At 46.9% G+C, this 18,446-nt stretch overlaps 1 protein-coding gene across 1 annotated transcript in view; it reads left to right on the top strand.

Moving 5' to 3' along the window:
- ERN1 (endoplasmic reticulum to nucleus signaling 1) overlaps positions 1 to 17,338 on the top strand; it is an 86,337-nt gene extending 68,999 nt beyond the window's left edge. Inside the window, exons 13-22 of the mRNA XM_081270911.1 lie at positions 1,437 to 1,704; positions 2,044 to 2,134; positions 2,441 to 2,630; positions 4,260 to 4,359; positions 4,615 to 4,814; positions 8,353 to 8,500; positions 9,429 to 9,556; positions 11,665 to 11,788; positions 12,150 to 12,217; positions 12,814 to 17,338. Coding sequence (XP_081127037.1) covers positions 1,437 to 1,704; positions 2,044 to 2,134; positions 2,441 to 2,630; positions 4,260 to 4,359; positions 4,615 to 4,814; positions 8,353 to 8,500; positions 9,429 to 9,556; positions 11,665 to 11,788; positions 12,150 to 12,217; positions 12,814 to 13,026 — 1,530 coding nt within the window. The 3' untranslated portion in view covers positions 13,027 to 17,338. The remainder of the gene's footprint in view (positions 1 to 1,436; positions 1,705 to 2,043; positions 2,135 to 2,440; positions 2,631 to 4,259; positions 4,360 to 4,614; positions 4,815 to 8,352; positions 8,501 to 9,428; positions 9,557 to 11,664; positions 11,789 to 12,149; positions 12,218 to 12,813) is intronic.
- Positions 17,339 to 18,446: the final 1,108 nt, after the last annotated feature.

The following is an 18,446-nucleotide window of genomic DNA, read 5'->3' as shown; positions in this document are numbered from 1 at the left end:
CCAGCTAGTCATCATCAGTTCAAGACCCAGCCTAGGCAACTTAGTGAGACCCTGACTCAAAATAAAAAAGAGACTAGGGGTGTAGCTCAGTGGAAGAGCACTGCTGGGTTCAACCCCCAGTACCACAAAATAAAAAAAGAAAGAAAAGAAAGAAAGTCAATATTTGCTTATCTTAAAAAAAAAAAAATGTAGTTAGAGATGCTAGTGTTCTAGATAAGGACAATTTTGTACCTAAATCTTAATGTTTTTTAAAAAAACAGATTGTAAGAGCTGATTTATAAACCTGCCCTCAGATCATTTTGAGTAGTTAATTATGCCTTCTTTTTTAAGACCAGGGATAATAAACAAAACCCTTTCTTCCCTTGAAAATTGCCTGTTAGGTCAGTGAGAGCAAAAATGGTGGCGTGATGATTCCTTTGACTTCTCAGTTGGAAATAATTGAGTAAAAATTCTGCCACTGAGCGGGCAGCGGGTGGGATGAAACCTTGATCCCTCCAGCAAGTCCATGGAGCATCAAGTGTTGCCTCCTCAGAGCAGCAGCGCTCAGGCAGCCCTCGGGGGCCCGGGACAGCAAACCCTGCACACACTTTGCTTTCTGGGACAGTCTATTCACCTGATAGTTTTTGAGGTCAATAGGCTCTGGGAACCTAAGCCTCCTCCCAGGGTGCTTAGCTAGTAAATGGTGTTTCCAGGACTTCAACCCAAGGTTAAGAGAAAGGGAGCTAGAAAACTCACCTGTGGGTTGTGGCTGCACTCAGGCCCCTGTAGTCATCCTCCTGCGCTGAGTAAGAGTGATCACAGATTACTGCCTCTTCTAATGATGCTAGAGTGAACCTCTCAAGGTGCTGGAGAGGAGTGAGGATTCAGGGAAGCAGCATGATAGATGAAGCCCCATGCTGCCTTGTCACAGCCATGTGGCCGGGGCGGGTGGCAGTGAGGTTCCAAGCCCCAGCTTCCTAGCTGCCTTCTGTGGGCCACCCAGGCACTGAGCTCCATCAAGCACACAGCTGTGGGGAGCTGGCCTGGCCCCACGCACCACATTGCCTCCCACCTCAGAACATCCTCCCCATTCAGTGTCACCTTTGCAACAACTCCCAGGCTTCCATAAAACTCCTGAATTCTAGGATTAAGTAGAAGCCCCTTCCTCTGGGCCAGTCCTTCACCCAGGGTAGAACTTCTTCTCTCGCTTCTGCCTGGCAGCCATTCAACCTCCACTGGCCCCTCCAAGGTTGGGGCATGGCCATACTGGGAAGGGTCGTACTGGCAGAACGACCTCCAGTCATTGGACAGATTGTGCCTCTCTGTGGCTTCTCCCTGGTCTCATGCCTAGGGTCACATAAAGTACACCTGGTCCCCTGCCTCGAGGAGCCACTTCTTTCCTGTGCTTGCTTCCCTGTGGAGTACCACAACACCTACCTGGATGTGTTTGTTTGCAGAGCATGCATCAGCAGCAGCAGCTTCAGAACCAGCAGTTCCAAAAGGAACTGGAGAAAATCCAGCTCTTGCAGCAACAGCAGCTGCCCTTCCATCCGCCTGGAGAATTGACCCAGGACGTCGAGCTCCTGGACACATCAGGCCCCTACTCAGAGAGCTCAGGCACCAGCAGCCCCAGCCCATCCCCCAGGGCTTCGAACCACTCGCTGCACTCTGGCAGCTCTGTCTCCAAGGCTGGTGCCGGCCCCTTCCTGGAGCAGGACGAGGAAGGTAAAGCCAGTTGCCATTTTGGTGCTGCTTTATCTTTCTGTTGAATTCTACCTGAGACCGTAGAGCACACCACATCCTTCGGCAGAGTCTGCTTATCTTATCTCCATGACATGATAAAGGGCCATTTCTAGAAGGTTCACAATAATGCAAAGAAATAATACAGGAGAGGAGACAGCAGCCCTGGGCATAAATGGGCAGTGAGCCCTGCTGGCCCTTGTGTGGAGCCTCTTAAATCCCAACTCTTAGTTTAGAGGTCAGGAAGCTGGCAGCCATTTTAGCTTTGAAATTCTTAGGTGGAACTGTTCAAAACAATCTCTTCTTTTTCTCCTTTTGTGCCAGATGAGGAAACCAGCATGGTGATAGTTGGGAAAATTTCTTTCTGTCCCAAGGATGTCCTAGGCCATGGAGCTGAGGGCACAATTGTGTACCGGTAAGTAGAGTGGCAGGTCCTGTGCCCTTCCTACCAAATGTGTGAGTGCCTGTCAATTGCAGGCTGAGAGTCAGGCTCCAAGGGCACCACAGGATCAAAGTGGTGACCATGGCAGGTGAGACCCACATCCAGGAAGCTTGTGCACTAAAAGAGAAGTGATGTCCATGGGGCTGCTAGTGGTCAGTCTGTGAGACTGATAAGGTGACCTCTGTGTCACAAGAGGACACTGTGGGTCCATAAGTCTCATCTCGTTTCCATAGCCTGACTTGCACCAGTCAAACACAACTGCTGCTCCTTGTCCTACAGGGGCATGTTTGACAACCGTGATGTGGCTGTGAAGAGGATCCTCCCCGAGTGTTTTAGCTTTGCAGACCGTGAGGTCCAGTTGTTGCGAGAATCAGATGAGCACCCGAATGTCATCCGTTATTTCTGCACGGAGAGGGACCGGCAGTTCCAATATATTGCCATTGAGTTGTGTGCAGCCACCCTGCAGGAGGTGGGTATGGCTGGCCTTTAGGTGTGAAGGGCCACTGACAGCTTTGCCATGACCCCTGTGGACAGCCTCCCTTCCCCTGTCAACTGGGATGTTGTTTTAGGGATTGCCAATTTGTTATTGTGTTTTATGAACCTGATTGAAATTGCAGTATAAGAGACTATCATGCTAAGTGAAATAAGTTAGTCCCAAAAAACCAAAGACCAGATAGATGTTCTCTCTAATATGCAGATGCTAACTCACATTAAGGGGGAAGGTTGGGGGAAGAATAGAGGTTCTTTGGATTAGACACAGGGGAATGAAAGGAAGGAAGAGGGGAGGGAATAGGAAATACAGTAGAATGAATCAGACATAACTTTCCAGTGTTCTTATATGAATACACAACCGTATACTCCCCATCGTGTACAACAAAACTGGGAAGTTTCACTCCACACATGTTCGATATGTTAAAATACATTCTACAGTCATGTATAACTAAAGAGAACAAATAAAAAATTTTTAAAAATTATAGTACAATGAAATGTACTCCTTTTAAATGTATAGTTTAATGCACTTTGACAAATGTATATATATCCGTTTAACCACTAACACCAAATGTAGAATATTTTTGTCACTCTAGTTGTATGTGTTTGTTTGTTCGTTTATTGGTACTGGGGATTGAACTCAGGGATGCTTTACCTCTAAGCTACATCCCTCACACTCTTTTTTTTTATATTTATTTTTTAGTTGTACACAATACCTTTATTTTATTTATTCATTTTTATTTGGTGCTGAGGATCGAACCCAGGACCTCGCATGTGCTAGGCGACTGCTCTACTGCTGAGCCACTGTCCCAGCCCCATCCCTCACACTCTTTATTTTTTATTTTGAGATAGGATCTTGCTAAGTTGCTTAGAGCTTCACTGAATTGAGGAGGCTTGCCTCAAACTTGGATCCTCTTGACAATTTTAACTTGGGAGGCTAAGGCAAGAGGATCCATGTTTAAGGTGCACCACACCCAGCTCACCCCAGTTTTAATGGAGTGGTCTTCTGAACATGCCTGGACAGTCTTGGCATGTGTCTCCCCTTTTGCCTCCAAGAAACCTGTTCAGTTATTATTCCCATCTCTGGTCACGGCTGGTGTGTGCTTGGAGGTTGCTTGTTGATGAGTGAAGACTCTATAGTTGTCCAGCAGACTTATTTCACTCTGTTCCCAGGCTTACCTTAAAATATTTCAGTATCATTTGGATTCCTCCGCAGGCTTACCTGTATAAGACAGTGAACTTGAATGTCTTGCCACCTTCTTCTTATTATTATTATTCTTCCTCTTCCTCTTCTTCTTCTTCTTGACAAATCTTTATTTTTATTTATTTATTTTTATGCGGCGCTGAGGATCTAACCTAGGGCCTCATGCATGCGAGGCAAGCGCTCCACCCCTGAGCCACAACCCCAGCCCCCGCCTTCTTATCTTTCTTATTGTGAATTAGTACATTGGAGCTTTACTTATTTGTTTAAGTCAGTCTGTAACTAGGAGATCTGTTGGGAAATATGGATTTCAATAGAGAATGTTGGTAATACTGGAATCGAGAAGGAGCTCAGGATCTAAGAAGTCCTGAGGGCTGCGCTATGACCTTGCCATTGTGTCTTTTGCAGTACGTAGAGCAGAAGGACTTTGCCCACCTTGGCCTAGAGCCCATCACCTTGCTGCAGCAGACCACCTCAGGCCTGGCGCACCTCCACTCCCTCAACATTGGTAAGAGGCTCCCCAGGGGCCAGGTGGGGGTGTCTGCCTGGTTAGCTCTTTACTACATCACAGTTGTACAAGGGTGAAGAGGGAACCTAGGTGGTTCCTTGAAGTGGATTAGAATATAAGAGGGAAGCTTACGTAGTTTAAAACCTTTAGAGAGGATAGTGGGTATATTGGGGTTTGACAAGAACCCATTTCCCCCTTATGGGAGGCTGGGGTTGCTCATGGTAAGCACTGGATGAATCTGGAATTCTCTCTTAGTTCACAGAGATCTGAAGCCCCACAATATTCTCCTCTCCATGCCCAATGCACATGGCAGGATCAAGGCCATGATCTCTGACTTTGGCCTCTGTAAGAAGCTGGCGGTGGGCAGGCATAGCTTCAGTCGCCGTTCCGGGGTGCCTGGCACTGAAGGCTGGATTGCCCCAGAGATGCTGAGTGAAGACTGCAAGGAGAACCCTGTGAGTGATGGCATGGCCTCTGAAGACCACAGACCCAGTCATTGTGCCTCCGTAGTCAGAACCGTCAAATTCAAGTTTTGGGGGCTGAGGCACATGTTCCTGGAGAAGGTCATTGCTTTAACAGAGAACTCCTATGCATACATTTCCATATTGTCTCATACTCAGATACATGAGGGGGCAAACATGGGCAGTTGTCTATTTTTTTATCCTATTTTTTAATATTTATTTTTTAGTTGTAGTTGAACACAGTATCTTTATTCTATTTATTTATTTATATGTGGTGCTAAGGATCAAACCCACAGCCTTGCACACACTAGGCAAATGCTCTACCACTGAGCCTCAGCCCCAGCCCACTGTCCTATTCTTCTAATCACTTTTAAACCGCATTTTTATTTGGGGGAACTGGGGAATCAGGGCGTATGTGGGATAAGCAAACTTCCAGTTTTCATTATTTTTTATATTTGTTTTTGTTTTCCCTACTTTTTAATTTGAAGAGTTTTAGACATGCAGAAAATTTGAATGTTATTGTGACCTATGTTCCTCTACCTGTCGATGATTTGCTATATTTGCTTTGTCTTTCTCTTGCTGAATTATTGGCATATAAGTAGCAGCATTTCAAGCCTGTATACCTCTACATACAGCAACAGTGTCTTTTAGGAACAAGTACCTTCTACTTGGTCACCACCATGTCATTATCACACCTGAACATTCAATAGTGTTCTCATCCTATCACCTAATATTCACATTTCCAGTTAGTCCCCAAAGTCTTCTCTAGGGCTGGATTCTGTTTACCAGGACCCCATCGGTTCTTCTGCGTCACATTTGATTTTATCTTCCTAAATTCCAGCGGTCTCCCACCTATTTTGTTCCTTGTTGCTGACATTTGGAGAGGATAGGAATACCCTGTTTGGGGTTTGTTTGCCTATTTCTTTATGACAGTGTTTAATATTTCTCTCTATTCTTTATATTTCCTGTGAACTAGATGTTAGGTCTGGAGGCCCGATTAAATTCCAGTGAAATGTTTTGGGCAAAAATAAATCACAAATCACTACATCAGGAAGTATATGATAACAAATTGTACCTTGTTATTGTACCCCTATTAGTAATGCCCACTTGAGTCACCTGTGTCTGCTGATCTCTCTTCTGTAAAGGTTCATTTCTCCCTTTGTTGTTAGCAAGTCATGTGCAGGGTGACCCTCTGGCACAGTGGGTGTTGAAGTCCTTCACCCAGTGGCTTTCATCTATTGACCATGCTTCCTGAAGCACTCATTGCAAAGAAATTATTCATTTATTATCTGGTATTTAGCTCCAATTTTAACTCCTTTTCTATTTCTTTCTTAATCACTGTGGACTCAAGATTCAAGTAATAGTCAACGGTAGTCATTCTTTTTTTTTTTTTTTTTTTTTTGTCCTTACTCCTTTTGATACTTGAAATGTCCCAGATTTGGCCAACAAGATCCCATTAAGCTGGCTTTGGCATCCATTTGCTAAGAGTAGGCTCATATTTAGACATCTTTCTTTGTAGCACAAGTCATCAAAGGCTCGTCTTGTCCCTTCCCTGATCCAGAACTGGGTCGGATGAGCCATCTCAAACAGAACAAACAGGATAGAATCCCTCTTATCCAGTTCCCTGGGGACAGCAGCCTGTCAATTATCACAAGTCAGAAACAATGATGAATTATTAAGAAAATACACACATATCTTAAATACATTTTTTTCCCCAGTACTGGTGATTGAACCCAGGGGCACTGTACCTCTGAGCTACGTCCCCAGCCCTTTTTTCTTTCATTTTGAGACATGTTCTCTTTAAGTAGTGGAATCTGGTCTCTAAGTTGTAATCCTCTGGCCTCAGCCACCCAAGTTGCTGGTTATAGGTGTGTACCATCACACCCAGCTTTTAAACACATTTTCACTTAAAGCAAGTTATGTAGTTCTTTAAGTAATAGGAAATTTCTGCCATAGGTCAAGGTTTTGCTTTATTTTTTTCAAATTTGGGTCTGACTGATTGAAGTTGTTCATTTCTCTCGAAGAATACTCATATGCCACTTATGATGAGGCTCAGACATTTCAAACATGTCCTAAGGGGCTTGAGAGCCGAATCCTTCGTGTCCCAGTCCAGTACTGTTGGTTCACAGCAGTTTGGTAGCCACTCCCTTTAATTGAGTCTTCCCAAAGATTCAGCAGACCTCTCAATTTGTGGAACTCATATTTTATCAGCTTAGGGAATATTTAAATGACAAGTACAAATGGCAGTAGTACATTTGGGGATGAACTGAACTGGGACCCAGGAAGGCTGGAAAGGCACATGGCTGGAGTACCCACTGCTGGACTCCACCTCTTATATTTTCCACAGAACAATTTGGGAGAAAAGCCAGGCACTCTTCATGATCTTCCATGCTGGAGAAAACAGGCCCTTAACAATGTAGCAGTTTGTTCAGCCTTTCCACAGGCCAAAACAGAACAAAACCGCCCTGCCCTCAGCGTGGCCTTTGCTGGGGATGAGAGGCAGCATGAGCTGCAGAAGGCATGGGGGGTGGCACGGCACCGGGGGAAGGTGCAGGGGCAGGAAAAAGATCCAACAATGGTGGCTGTGTTCCAGGTGTAAAATTAGAAGACCTGTCCTAGTGGGTCACTGTCTAGGAGGGACCCTGGGCTTGTCCTCAAACCTTCCTGTCTATGTCCTCATCTGGGAAGGCTCACCCCACAAGGCTGTGGTGAGGCTGAACGAATGTGCTACGTTGTTAAGGGCCTGTTTTCTCCAGCATGGAAGGCAGTGAAGAGTCCCTGGATTTTCTCGAAAGTTGTTCTGTGGAAAACATAAGAGGTGGAGCCCAGCAGTGTGGACTCCAGCCATGTTCAGGGACCCCCTTATGGTAGACCTTAAGGAGCATGAGCTACAAATCACACGCTGTGTCTCTTTAAAGAGAGGCTCACCTGGACACTGAGCAGTTTGACAGGATAAGTGAGAGGTGATATCAGATGTCAAAAATGACTTCACTGGAAACCTGTCAGGTGGTTTCTTTCTTGTGCCAATTTTGAACCCCAAACAGATTCCTTTACTAACAAAGGCTAGATACCTATTATGTGCTGGCACCTTCTAGGCACGAGGGCATAGCAGGGAAGTGAACACGGAGGTCCCCACCGATGAGGATTCTGCTGTTGGGTAAAGAACATCTAACTGCTAGGGGAGCCACCTTCGGGCAAACACTGTTGTTTTTTAATTCGCTGTTTTCCCATATTAATGCATTTAGTCTTCACAACACCCCTTGAGAACAAACCATCACTGTCCTCATCTTACACATGAGGAAGCCAAGGCACAGTGATCAAGGCCGAGAGGCAGAGCCAGGCAATTGGCTCCCATGTCCACTTCTTCCACTGTGACCATGACACCAAGACTGCTCTGGGCAATTAAGATCCATCGGCTGATTCTCCCAAGACACCTCCCAGGGGCTAAAGTGGCAGCAGTACTCTTCCTCCCTAGCTGTGAGTGAGGCAAGAACTCTGCCTGAGACCTCTCATGCCCTATGTTTCTTTTCAGACCTATACAGTGGACATCTTCTCTGCAGGCTGCGTCTTTTACTACGTCATCTCTGAGGGCAGCCACCCCTTTGGCAAGTCCCTGCAGCGGCAGGCCAACATCCTCCTGGGTGCCTACAGCCTTGAGTGCTTCCACCCAGAGAAGCATGGTGAGTGGGTGGGGACTGGTCTGGCATTGCCTCTATACTCCTGCTGCTCCCCCTGGGCTTCAGGGTGTACCAGGGCTGGGGGAGGGATGGCTAGAGTTACCCTTGGAGCACCAAGGAGTTCTGAGGTTCCTGCAGAACCTGTGCCCTGGGCAAGGCCCCTCTGGAGACCTGTTTTTTCCAGCTTGTGATATAAGGCTTGAATAATCTAAGGTTTCTTCCTGTACTGGCATTTGAGAGGACAAATTGTCTGTGGTTCATAAATGACTGTGTGAGACACATTCTGTGCTGGGATGGATAGGCTCTGTCCTCACTCTCCTGGCTCAGGCACAAGTCTTTCTTCCTGACTTTGGAGTTTACTGGGTTCTGATAGCCCATGATAGCCTAATACTGTCTCTTGAAAAAAACTAAAACTAAATTATTGTTTTGCTTAGGGGTTAATTTTTCTTATTCATTATAACAAACGATTATCATAAAGGCCAATATTTCCATTATACAGTATTTAATGACTGCTCTTAACTTTTTGGTATATAGTACCAGTCACTTATCTAGAAATATGTGCACACTTTTATAAAATGGGCTTAAGTTACTACTTCCCAACAGGCTCATTTTTCAACTTCACCTTGAATGTCTCTGCTTGTCAATCCACATCTAGCCACACCATCATTTTAATAGCTCATCATCCAGTACCTGGAGACACAGAGTGTCTCCCAAGTCCCCATTATTAGTTATTTTCAATCACTCCTTTCACAAAACACACAGAGGACTCCCCTTTATTAGCTGAAGTTTGGTGTGAGTTTTTAATTATCTTATTGGAGTTAATTCCTTTAAGTGGAATCCTGCATTCAAAGGTATGCAGATTTTAAAGGTTTTTGGTATTTCGTTGTGACTTTGGGTGTAATAATGGGTCACTTATATTCCTCCTTTGCAGAAGACGTCATTGCACGTGAGCTGATAGAGAAAATGATCGCCATGGATCCCCAGCAGCGGCCCTCAGCGAAGCATGTTCTGAAACACCCATTCTTCTGGAGCCTGGAAAAGCAGCTGCAGTTCTTTCAGGTACATGTGTCTGTTTCTCCACCCCAAGCTTTCATTCATGTCTTCCTGATTTTGAAAATGGAGAAAAGGACAAAGACTAAAACAAAAGACCCAGAATCCTATAACCAAAATAGAACCTTGGCGGCAGGTTAATGTATTTATTTCATACTGGTAAAAGTTTAATTGGGGTTACAACATACATATAGTTAGGAATTATTATTATTATTATTCTTTATTATTATTCTACTGCACTTAGCATTTTAAGTATTTTTCATGTTAGAGTTCTAAAATTTTAATGACTATTTTATCATATGGATGAGCCATAATTTTTAAACTCTATATTATGGAATTTGCTAATACACAAAAAAAAGTAGATCAAATACTACAAAGAACTCCCCTTTACGAATTCCCCAGCTTCAACAAGTATTAACTTTCACCCTCTTCCCACTCCTGATTATTTTGGAGCAAATCTCAGGCATTATATAAATTCATTCAAGTGTCATAAATTTGAACATTTCCCTATATTGGATTTTTATTCTGTCATCTTTTACCCAATCTCTGCTTAGCTCTCATTTTGCTTAGGACAGATTCTGTGACATTATAGAATCAATGACTGTGACTGCTTTTGGTGGTTGGATAGTCTTTGCGACTGTGTGACATCTCCAGATGGCTTTGTGGAGGTTGTGCTTCCATTCTCATGTGGTGTGCCCTGAGCATAACTCACCCAGATGCCTTCCACCAACACAGCATGGCTCTGAAGAGCAGCCTCATCGGGTAGAGTGGCTCCTCCTGGGTCTTGGCAGAAGTGACCATCACACTGTCTTAGAGTCCCACTGGGGCCTTGGCTATGTGAAGCCCCCAGAACATAAGCTTCTTGTGGTCAGGAGTGATTACTTCATTCTCTGCTCTGTCCCCACCTCCTAGGGAGGACACTGCCTGGCCCACAGCAGGTGCTAGTAACCATTTGGTTGGATTGGGAGGGGCAGGCCCAGGGCAGCAGTGTGTAGCATTAGGGTTGATCACTGTTCCAAATTCTCAAGTCTAGGCCACTTCGATGGCAAAATATAGAATAAGGCTAAAACTTGGGGGCTGGGGTTGTAGCTCAGGGGTAGAGCATTTGCTTAGCATATGGGACACTGGGTTTGATCCTCAGTATCACATAAAAATAAATTAATTAAATAAAGGTATTGTGTCCATCTACTACTAAAAAAACAATTTTTTATTTTGCACAAAGGGACCTCTGCATCACCGTGGTTTAGGATTAGCATCTCTAAGTCATGTCTTGCAAATACAGTTGGCTTCTATCCATGTCAGCTCAGAAACACATCCCTACTGTGCCCCGTATGGCAATCTAACCTCTCCAAGGCTTTTCTCTAGGATTACAGATCAGGTGTTCAGCCATTCTGGCTTCATCTTTGTCAAGAAAAAACTACAGCTTATCAAAGGCTGTGTTAACATATCTGGCTCATAGCTCCTCGTTCCCTCCAGTTGTGACCTGCTTACAGGTGGGGATGCGAGAGGCTGGTACTCAGGGTGCCTCCTGACCGTCTTTCTCCTTACCAGAACCAAACACAGCACAGGGCTTGAATCTAAAGAGGCCTCCAGATCCCATATTCTCAACACCAAGTTTTTCCCTTAAAAAGAAGGCTTGGTTTCTTGTCTTTTCCAATGTTCAAATGAGGAGTGACAACACTCCTAGTTAGGATTTGAGCATGTTTCAATGGATAGATAAAGCATGGTTTGCAAATGGATTACAGAGGTTTTTCTTTTTCTTTTTTTGTTTTGGCAAATATAGATTACACATGGCTCTGTGTAAACATGGTTGTGTGTGTTTGAGAGAGAGAGAGAGAGACAGAGAGATTCCAGAGATGTGTTCATGGTCAGTTGTGGAGATGATCTCTGTGGGCCTGTCCTAGTGAGAAACACACGCAGCTGCTCAGTGGGGAGGAGTCGTCTAGCCGGCGAGGCAGGGTGCTGGGTATTTTCTGGGAGCAGCTTGGGCCCAAAGAGGAATGACAGGCTCTTTAAGACCTACACAGCAGTGGCCATTCTGTGGGCCAGCATGTGCATCCTATAGCGCTCATCATCTCTAACACTGACCAGCATCTGTTGCCTTGTTTCCCTGGCAGGACGTGAGTGACCGAATAGAAAAGGAGTCCCTGGATGGCCCGATAGTGCGACAGTTAGAAAGAGGCGGGAGAGCCGTGGTGAAGATGGACTGGCGGGAGAACATCACTGTCCCCCTCCAGACAGGTGATCATTTCTAAGAAGTTAGCAGGGACATGGCACGGCAGGTTGTCCAAGCTCCAGATCCCACCCTCGGGTTTGAGACTCTGTGTGCTCTGGGTGTGGTCATACTGATGTGTTTGATGTTTGATCTTAGAGTGACAGGTTAATGATAGTGACTGGGGGTCATTTCTGATCTGGTTGCAACCTTGAGGTGACTTCATGCTAGTGCAACCCTCAGATATGAGGTGGGGCATCTGCTCCTATGACTATAAATAAAGTGATGTCACATTTCAGTCCAGTTGCTTAATCCCCAGGACTCTAAGAATTGTTTTCTTTTAAAAATTTGTTAATTTCTTAGCCATTTCATCCCTTAATGTTTTTCTAGATCTGCGTAAATTCAGAACCTACAAAGGTGGCTCCGTCAGAGATCTCCTTCGAGCCATGAGAAATAAGGTGAAGGGCTTGTGGGTGCTGGGAGGGGAGGTGGCCACACAAGGCACCCACCTCTTTTGATCTGTCCCTACAAGTCCTTTCCTCATGCTGGTTTCCGGCTCTCAGAAGCTAGACTTGACAAGTTAGAGGCTATTTCTTCCCTCATACGGGTCTTTTTTTCTCCAGGGACGTTGAGGTACAGGGTTAAGCTCTGGAGAGCAGCCTCTCTGAGCTGTGTCCTTCATGGTCTCTCTGCTGACTCCCATGCCCTCTGACTGCCAGCCACCATACAAATATTATAACGGGGACTCTCTGGGCACCTTCTCACACAGGGTCTGGTCTCCAGGGATTCAGGGAGGGGGCCTTTCTTGTCTTTAGGGACACAATACCTTTATTTTATTTGTTTATTTTATTTTTATGCCTCACACGTGCTAGGCAAACACTCTGCCACAGAGCCGCGACCCCAGCCCCCTCGCTTGCTTCGAGGCCTCTTTCTAAAAGAGGGGAGGGAGGCAGGATGATTGGGATGGACTGTGGGATATGCCTTTCCTGTATAGAGAAGCAGCCAGCACTGTGTCTTCTAGCTGCTAACCCTCTGTGTCTGCCTCCCTATGCAGAAACACCACTACCGGGAGCTCCCAGTGGAGGTGCGGGAGACGCTGGGCTCCCTTCCCGACGACTTTGTGCGCTACTTCACCTTCCGCTTCCCCCACCTCCTCTCACACACCTACCGGGCCATGGAGCTGTGCAGCCACGAGAGACTCTTCCAGCCCTACTACATCCATGAGCCCCTGGAGCCCCAGCCCCCAGTGACTCCAGATGCCCTCTGACCAGGGCAGTCCCTCCATTCTGGTGACCCAGCTGTGACTGCAGACCTGGTCTCTGCAGTCCAGAGCTTGATGCCTCCCAGCTTAGCAGGGAGACCAGGCTTCCCAAACCAAGTGCCTTGAGCTGCCCACTCTGCAGCCAGCAGACGATAATGCTGACCCCAAGAAGTGGGAGAGGTGGCCCTCATGACCTATAGGAAACTAGGAGGATGCTGGCCCTGAAAGCTTTGTAGCCCAAGGATGTCTGCAAAGGAGGCCGTGAAGGGAGTACCGCTGACCCTCTGCTGGTTGAACTCACTTCAGCTTGTCTCTTTTTATAATTCCTATTTGATGTCAGCTGAGGGCCTTTCAGGAGGGGAGCAGAGGAATTCTGTGTGGCTTGCAGGCTGAGACCAGCTAGGCTGGGATGCAGGAAGTGCAGCCTCTGCTAGAGTGGGCTGGAGAGGTGAGGAGTGCTGAGGAGGAGGACGTTTGGAGATGTTCTCCTGGGGAGAAGGAACCTCATCACAGATGCACCCAGAGGCTCCTTGGCTACTGGTCAGTGTTTCTCCAGGGAGCAAAGCCGTGAGCATGGGGCGTAAAGTTAGGGACGGCTCAGCCATGCACGTGGGCAGCTGAGGTGTATCTAGTCTCTGGAAATGAAGAGGACACTCTGTTCTGGAGGCTGCAGTTGGCAGCATACCAGAGCCTGAATGGAGGCCTGTGGTGGATTGTGTCCTGGGCCATTTGGGGCCAGAGGGGAAGAGTTCCCTAGCCATCAAGGAGGGCAGCTAACACCAGACAGGGACAGGCCCTCAGGAGCAGAGGGGAGCCACTGAATGGGAGCCTCCTGGCTATGCAGAGAAGACCTTGAGCCAGCTTGTGAGCAATAAGGCCCCTCTGTCCCTGAGACCAGCGGATCAGGATGCACGTGGTGAGTGAGAGCCTGTGGGCTGGGAGCCAAGGCCAGGGTCATGTGGGCTTTGTGGGCCAGCTTTCTATTTCTCCTGGCAAATCTTAATCTATTTTGATCATACTGTAGAATGCTATATTAGCATAAGTAAGCGAAACTTAACTTGAAACTTACTCATGAGGAAGAAATGCAAGATATCTTCTATTTTGTGTGGTACCAAAAATCATCATCCTCTTGAGAGTGTTCCCATGTAGACCATTATTCTCCAATGCTGAAGAGCAAAACATTCTAGTAACACTATGTAAATGTACTAATGTCAAAGTAATGTTCCCTAAATTATGTCAGTACCTTTTTTCCCCTAAAATCAATCAATATTCATTTCTAACTTTAGTTTCAGTTAAAACTTCTGTCTTTTCCCTCCCGAGAGCTTAGAGGTTACGGTGCAGTCAGGGTCCGCAGCAGGGGGAATGTTCTGTGGGAACTTCCTGTAGCTCCTGGTCTGCTGAGTGTCTAGCCAGTCCGCATCAGAGCAGCACTGTCAGCTTTACGCAGCCACAGGGTGCTGCTTCCCGTGAGAGGTTTTCTGCTTGTGTTCACATGAGGTCGCTTACCCAAAGTTTATTCTGCCTTTCTATTCAGTTCCTTGCTTTCTTAATGACTAAAGTTGCCTTTTTCTTAATGTAACCCTACAACTTTAACCTCATGGAGAACCTGCTCATGACCTTAGAGCCTGAGCACTCTGGTTGGCTCCCTGGTGTCTCCTGTCACATAGTCAGGAACACAGCTGGCTCTGTCCCCTATACCTGGTCTGCCTTCACAGTGCTCTCTGTAGACTTGTACAGGTTTCTTTGCTAGTGAGTCCAAGAGGTGACAGCCCAAAAAAGCATCAGGAGTGGAGCAGGCGCCACACGTGATCTAATAGGACTCCCTGCTTCTGAGGCTGCCGCTCCCCTCCTTCTCCTGGCTGGTTTTCCCTTCGGGAAGTACCCAGGCAGCTTCTTGTGGCCCTCTGTGGTGTCATCTCCCTGTTTTAGCCCAACTTACTGAGAGACAGCTTTTTCAGATGCCTTTTCCACTCACCAGATAGATGATCTGCTAACCACCCAAATTCCTCAAACCCTTTACCCAGCACATTTTATTTTAGCACTTACTGCGTTGCACTGGGCAGGACACAGGTGCCAAAGAAAGAGATGGGCCAGATAGGCACAGCCCGCCTTCCCAGAGCTGCTTGTGAGAGTCACCCACAAAGACATCAGTGCTACGAAGAAACCCCAGCAGTGGGGAAGGGTGTGCGTTTGGGGTTTGCACCTCTGCCTTAAAATTGCCCCCATCCCAGAGTCCATGGGTTCTGGCCAGGTCACCATCCCTCTGTTCTCTCTCCTCATCTCTAGGGACTCAGGCACTTGTTTTGAAAACACCTGGGCATCATCTGGTGAATCCAATTTGAGTCTAGAATTCCAGTTTCCCATTTTGCTCAGCACTGAGGGGAACAGCTCTGCAGCACTACACACCTTTAGGCCAAGTCATGAGGTCTCTGTGATTCCCAGAAGGCTGTTCAGCTGTTTAGAAGTCTGCTGTCTTCACCTTTAAGACAGAATTGAGTTGCATCTGTTAGGAATCAGAGGACCCTGTATTTCATTTAAATCTGTCTTGGACTGTGTGTGAAGCCTCTCTTGCCCATGAGCCACGTTTCTCTTGCTGCTTCTTAAGTCTTTTGTCTCAGTTTTTGAAGAGCACCACGTGTCCATCATTAGGCACCAAAGCATTGGCACTTTGAGGAATGCTGTTATCACTCAGCACGTCACCAGGGCATCTGGTGGCTGAAGGTGAAACCCACATGCAAATGTCCTGATCTCACTGCAGCAGCTGTCACAGGCTCTTCATGGAGACAGCACTGGACAGTTACAGACCCATATTGGGTTGGAGGTCTGCAGGGCAGGGAGTCCAGGGAAGTGCTTTCTTTCCACCAACCCTGGAGGATTGGTTCTTGTCAGGGTTGACCTGAGCCTATGGAGGGGCGTTGTGTGAATGTGATTCATTCTGGATGGCAGGTCTTTCTTGCCCCAGTAAAACAGTAACTGGCTGTTGAGGTGAACTTCACGTAGAAGCAGCCCCTTGGGTTGCTGGGCCCTCCCCTCCTGGCTGCTTTCTTTTCAGCAGCTGGGCTTTGGCCAGGTGTGGTTTTGCCCACTGTTCATCCTCCCTCCATTCATTAGATCCTTGTCTGTCTGCTCCTTGTTCATTTCCTTCAGTCAATCATTGGTTAGAAGGTGCTAGAAGAGCCAGCACAGTAGCCCTTCTTTTTGATCTTTGATTTCTGAAACCACGCTTCTCTTGCTCATCCCTCCACATCCGGGAGCAATGGTGTCAGTTGGGTGTTCCTGGCAGAAGGTCCTGGGCCTCTGTGCAGGAAGCCAACATTCCCCCAGTTCCCCCAAGTCGGGCCATTATCTTGTCAGCCAAAGTATCTGTCTCTTCTTATTCTTTGTTTTCTTTATAAAATAGTGATTTCCTGTGAGTAACTCTGGTTCCAGTTTTATGTGTAGACATCTAAGTCCTTTCTGTATTCATTGGAAAGCCACAAAAAACACCTCTGTGGCTGGGGAGACGGCTCAGTGGTAGCACACTTGCCTCGCATGCAAAATGGCCCTGAGTGTCATCCCCAGCCCACAAAAATAAACAAAGGACGCATCTGCCATGAGCCTCCCCCTGGAGCAGCCTTAACCAACACTGCCAGCCAAAGTTCCCACCTGGGCCTCTCCTGCTCTCCATGTTGGTGGGTACAGTATTCCTTCCCAGTGTCCCTAAAGCTGTGACGGGGGAGTCCCCACTCACCTAAGCATTACTGGTCAACTATGCGGCATTCTCACATGCAAACGTTGTGTAGTGTTCTTTTTGCAATGACCTATTTATTGAACCTATTTATATTTATTTAATTTTTACTCTGAAGTATATCCAGTCACGGTTGCACTTGCTTAGAGCACATCATCTGTTTGGACAGTGCCCCTGACCAATTCAAAACTGGAAAAGGAAGAGTCCTACTTATCCTTCCACGGATGGATGCCTTACAGTAGTCTTGTCTTTAAAGGGTGAATAATTTGGTCGGGGTAAGATGTTAATTTTTAGGTGATTTTTTTTTTAAATCTGTGCCACCATGTCTTCTCTGTGGATGGTTTAATGTTTGGTTGGTATGTGTTAATTGTGTGGTACAATCCTTTTTGTGGAATCTTAAAATTTTTTTTAGCTTTATATTTTATAAAATGCCAGATTGTACAACTTTTAAGTGTATTTTTAAAGCTTGATGATCTGAGGGTCATTATCTGAGTTAACGGCCTATTTTCGTACCTCTTGTACGGTTTTATAATCTGCTGATTGATGATGGCATCTTACGTCAAGCCAACAACAAATAAAGGTAGTTTTAGATTTGGGAGTTGGTGTATTTTCTTAGGGACTTGAGCCCAGCTCACAGGCAGGGGCTCCTCCTGCTGTCTTCTGAGGGGCAGGCTCCACGAGGCCTGAGCAGCTGGCCCAACAGCAGGACCCTGGACCTGGAGCACCCTCTTTGGGGGCAGTTTGTGGGAAAAGCTTACCTGAAACATTGCCAAAGTGCCCAAAATTAGTATTTGGGCTGCATTTTTAGGAATGTGGCCAGTGAGAAGTTGGCTCCAAAAGCGGAGTCTGGATTCTGCCAGCAGGATTCTGGATCAGGAAACGTTGGTGGGAGAAGACCCATCCAGGTTACTTGGCCAGCTGAGCCCTTGGGGAGTCTTGGGGCACCAACACCCGAGATGTCCCCGCACTCACACCCAGAACCCTCCAGCGTGCTCTCCTCCCACAGCCCCATCCTGTGTGGAGAAGTCAGGTGAGGCTCCCCGTGTTCCCCCACCAGGACAGGGGCCACTCACAAAGGGACAGTGAGGCAGGGCCTGCATGGACGCTGGCCCCCTCCTAATATCATGCTGGAGGGACTCTGGGTGTCACATCTCATGACTGAAACACTCAGGGTCACTCCAGGTGAACTGGGCTACATGAAATAACCACACAGAGACCTCTGACCTTAGGGGTCCATGGAAAGAGAGGAGCACGTGCTGAACCCTTTTATTGGGAAAAAGCCATTCAAATGAGGAACGGGGTCAGGTTTCAGGGGGTTGAGTCTGGCTTCTTGGTGTCTGCTGTCAGCAAATTGACTGACATCTGGGGAGGCCATGCCCGTCTCATGAGCTGTGTGGGGATCATGGCAGAGCAAGGCCCGCCCAGACAGAGGGGCAACGTCGGTTCAGTCCACTTTGTGCACTCGGTGCTCATTGTTGACAGACACAGCCCATGGCTGGCTGGCCACATCTCCACATTGTCACCACCCAAGGCTAAGGGGTGCTCAGTTCTATGTGGCAGCTCCCAACATCTGGGAACAGCACTGAGACTGCAGACACACCTTCTCTCTGAAGCACTGGGTCTTAGACAGCCACATCCCAGGAGAAAGAGTGCTGCCTTTGGTTTCCCCTTGGGGCTGCTAAGCAGAGCTGAGACCCAG

Source organism: Spermophilus citellus (assembly GCF_964194105.1).
Source record: "Spermophilus citellus genome assembly, chromosome: 17".
Lineage (NCBI taxonomy): Eukaryota > Metazoa > Chordata > Mammalia > Rodentia > Sciuridae > Spermophilus > Spermophilus citellus.
Note: the sequence above shows the minus strand (reverse complement) of the source record. Positions and strands in the feature narration are given on the sequence as shown.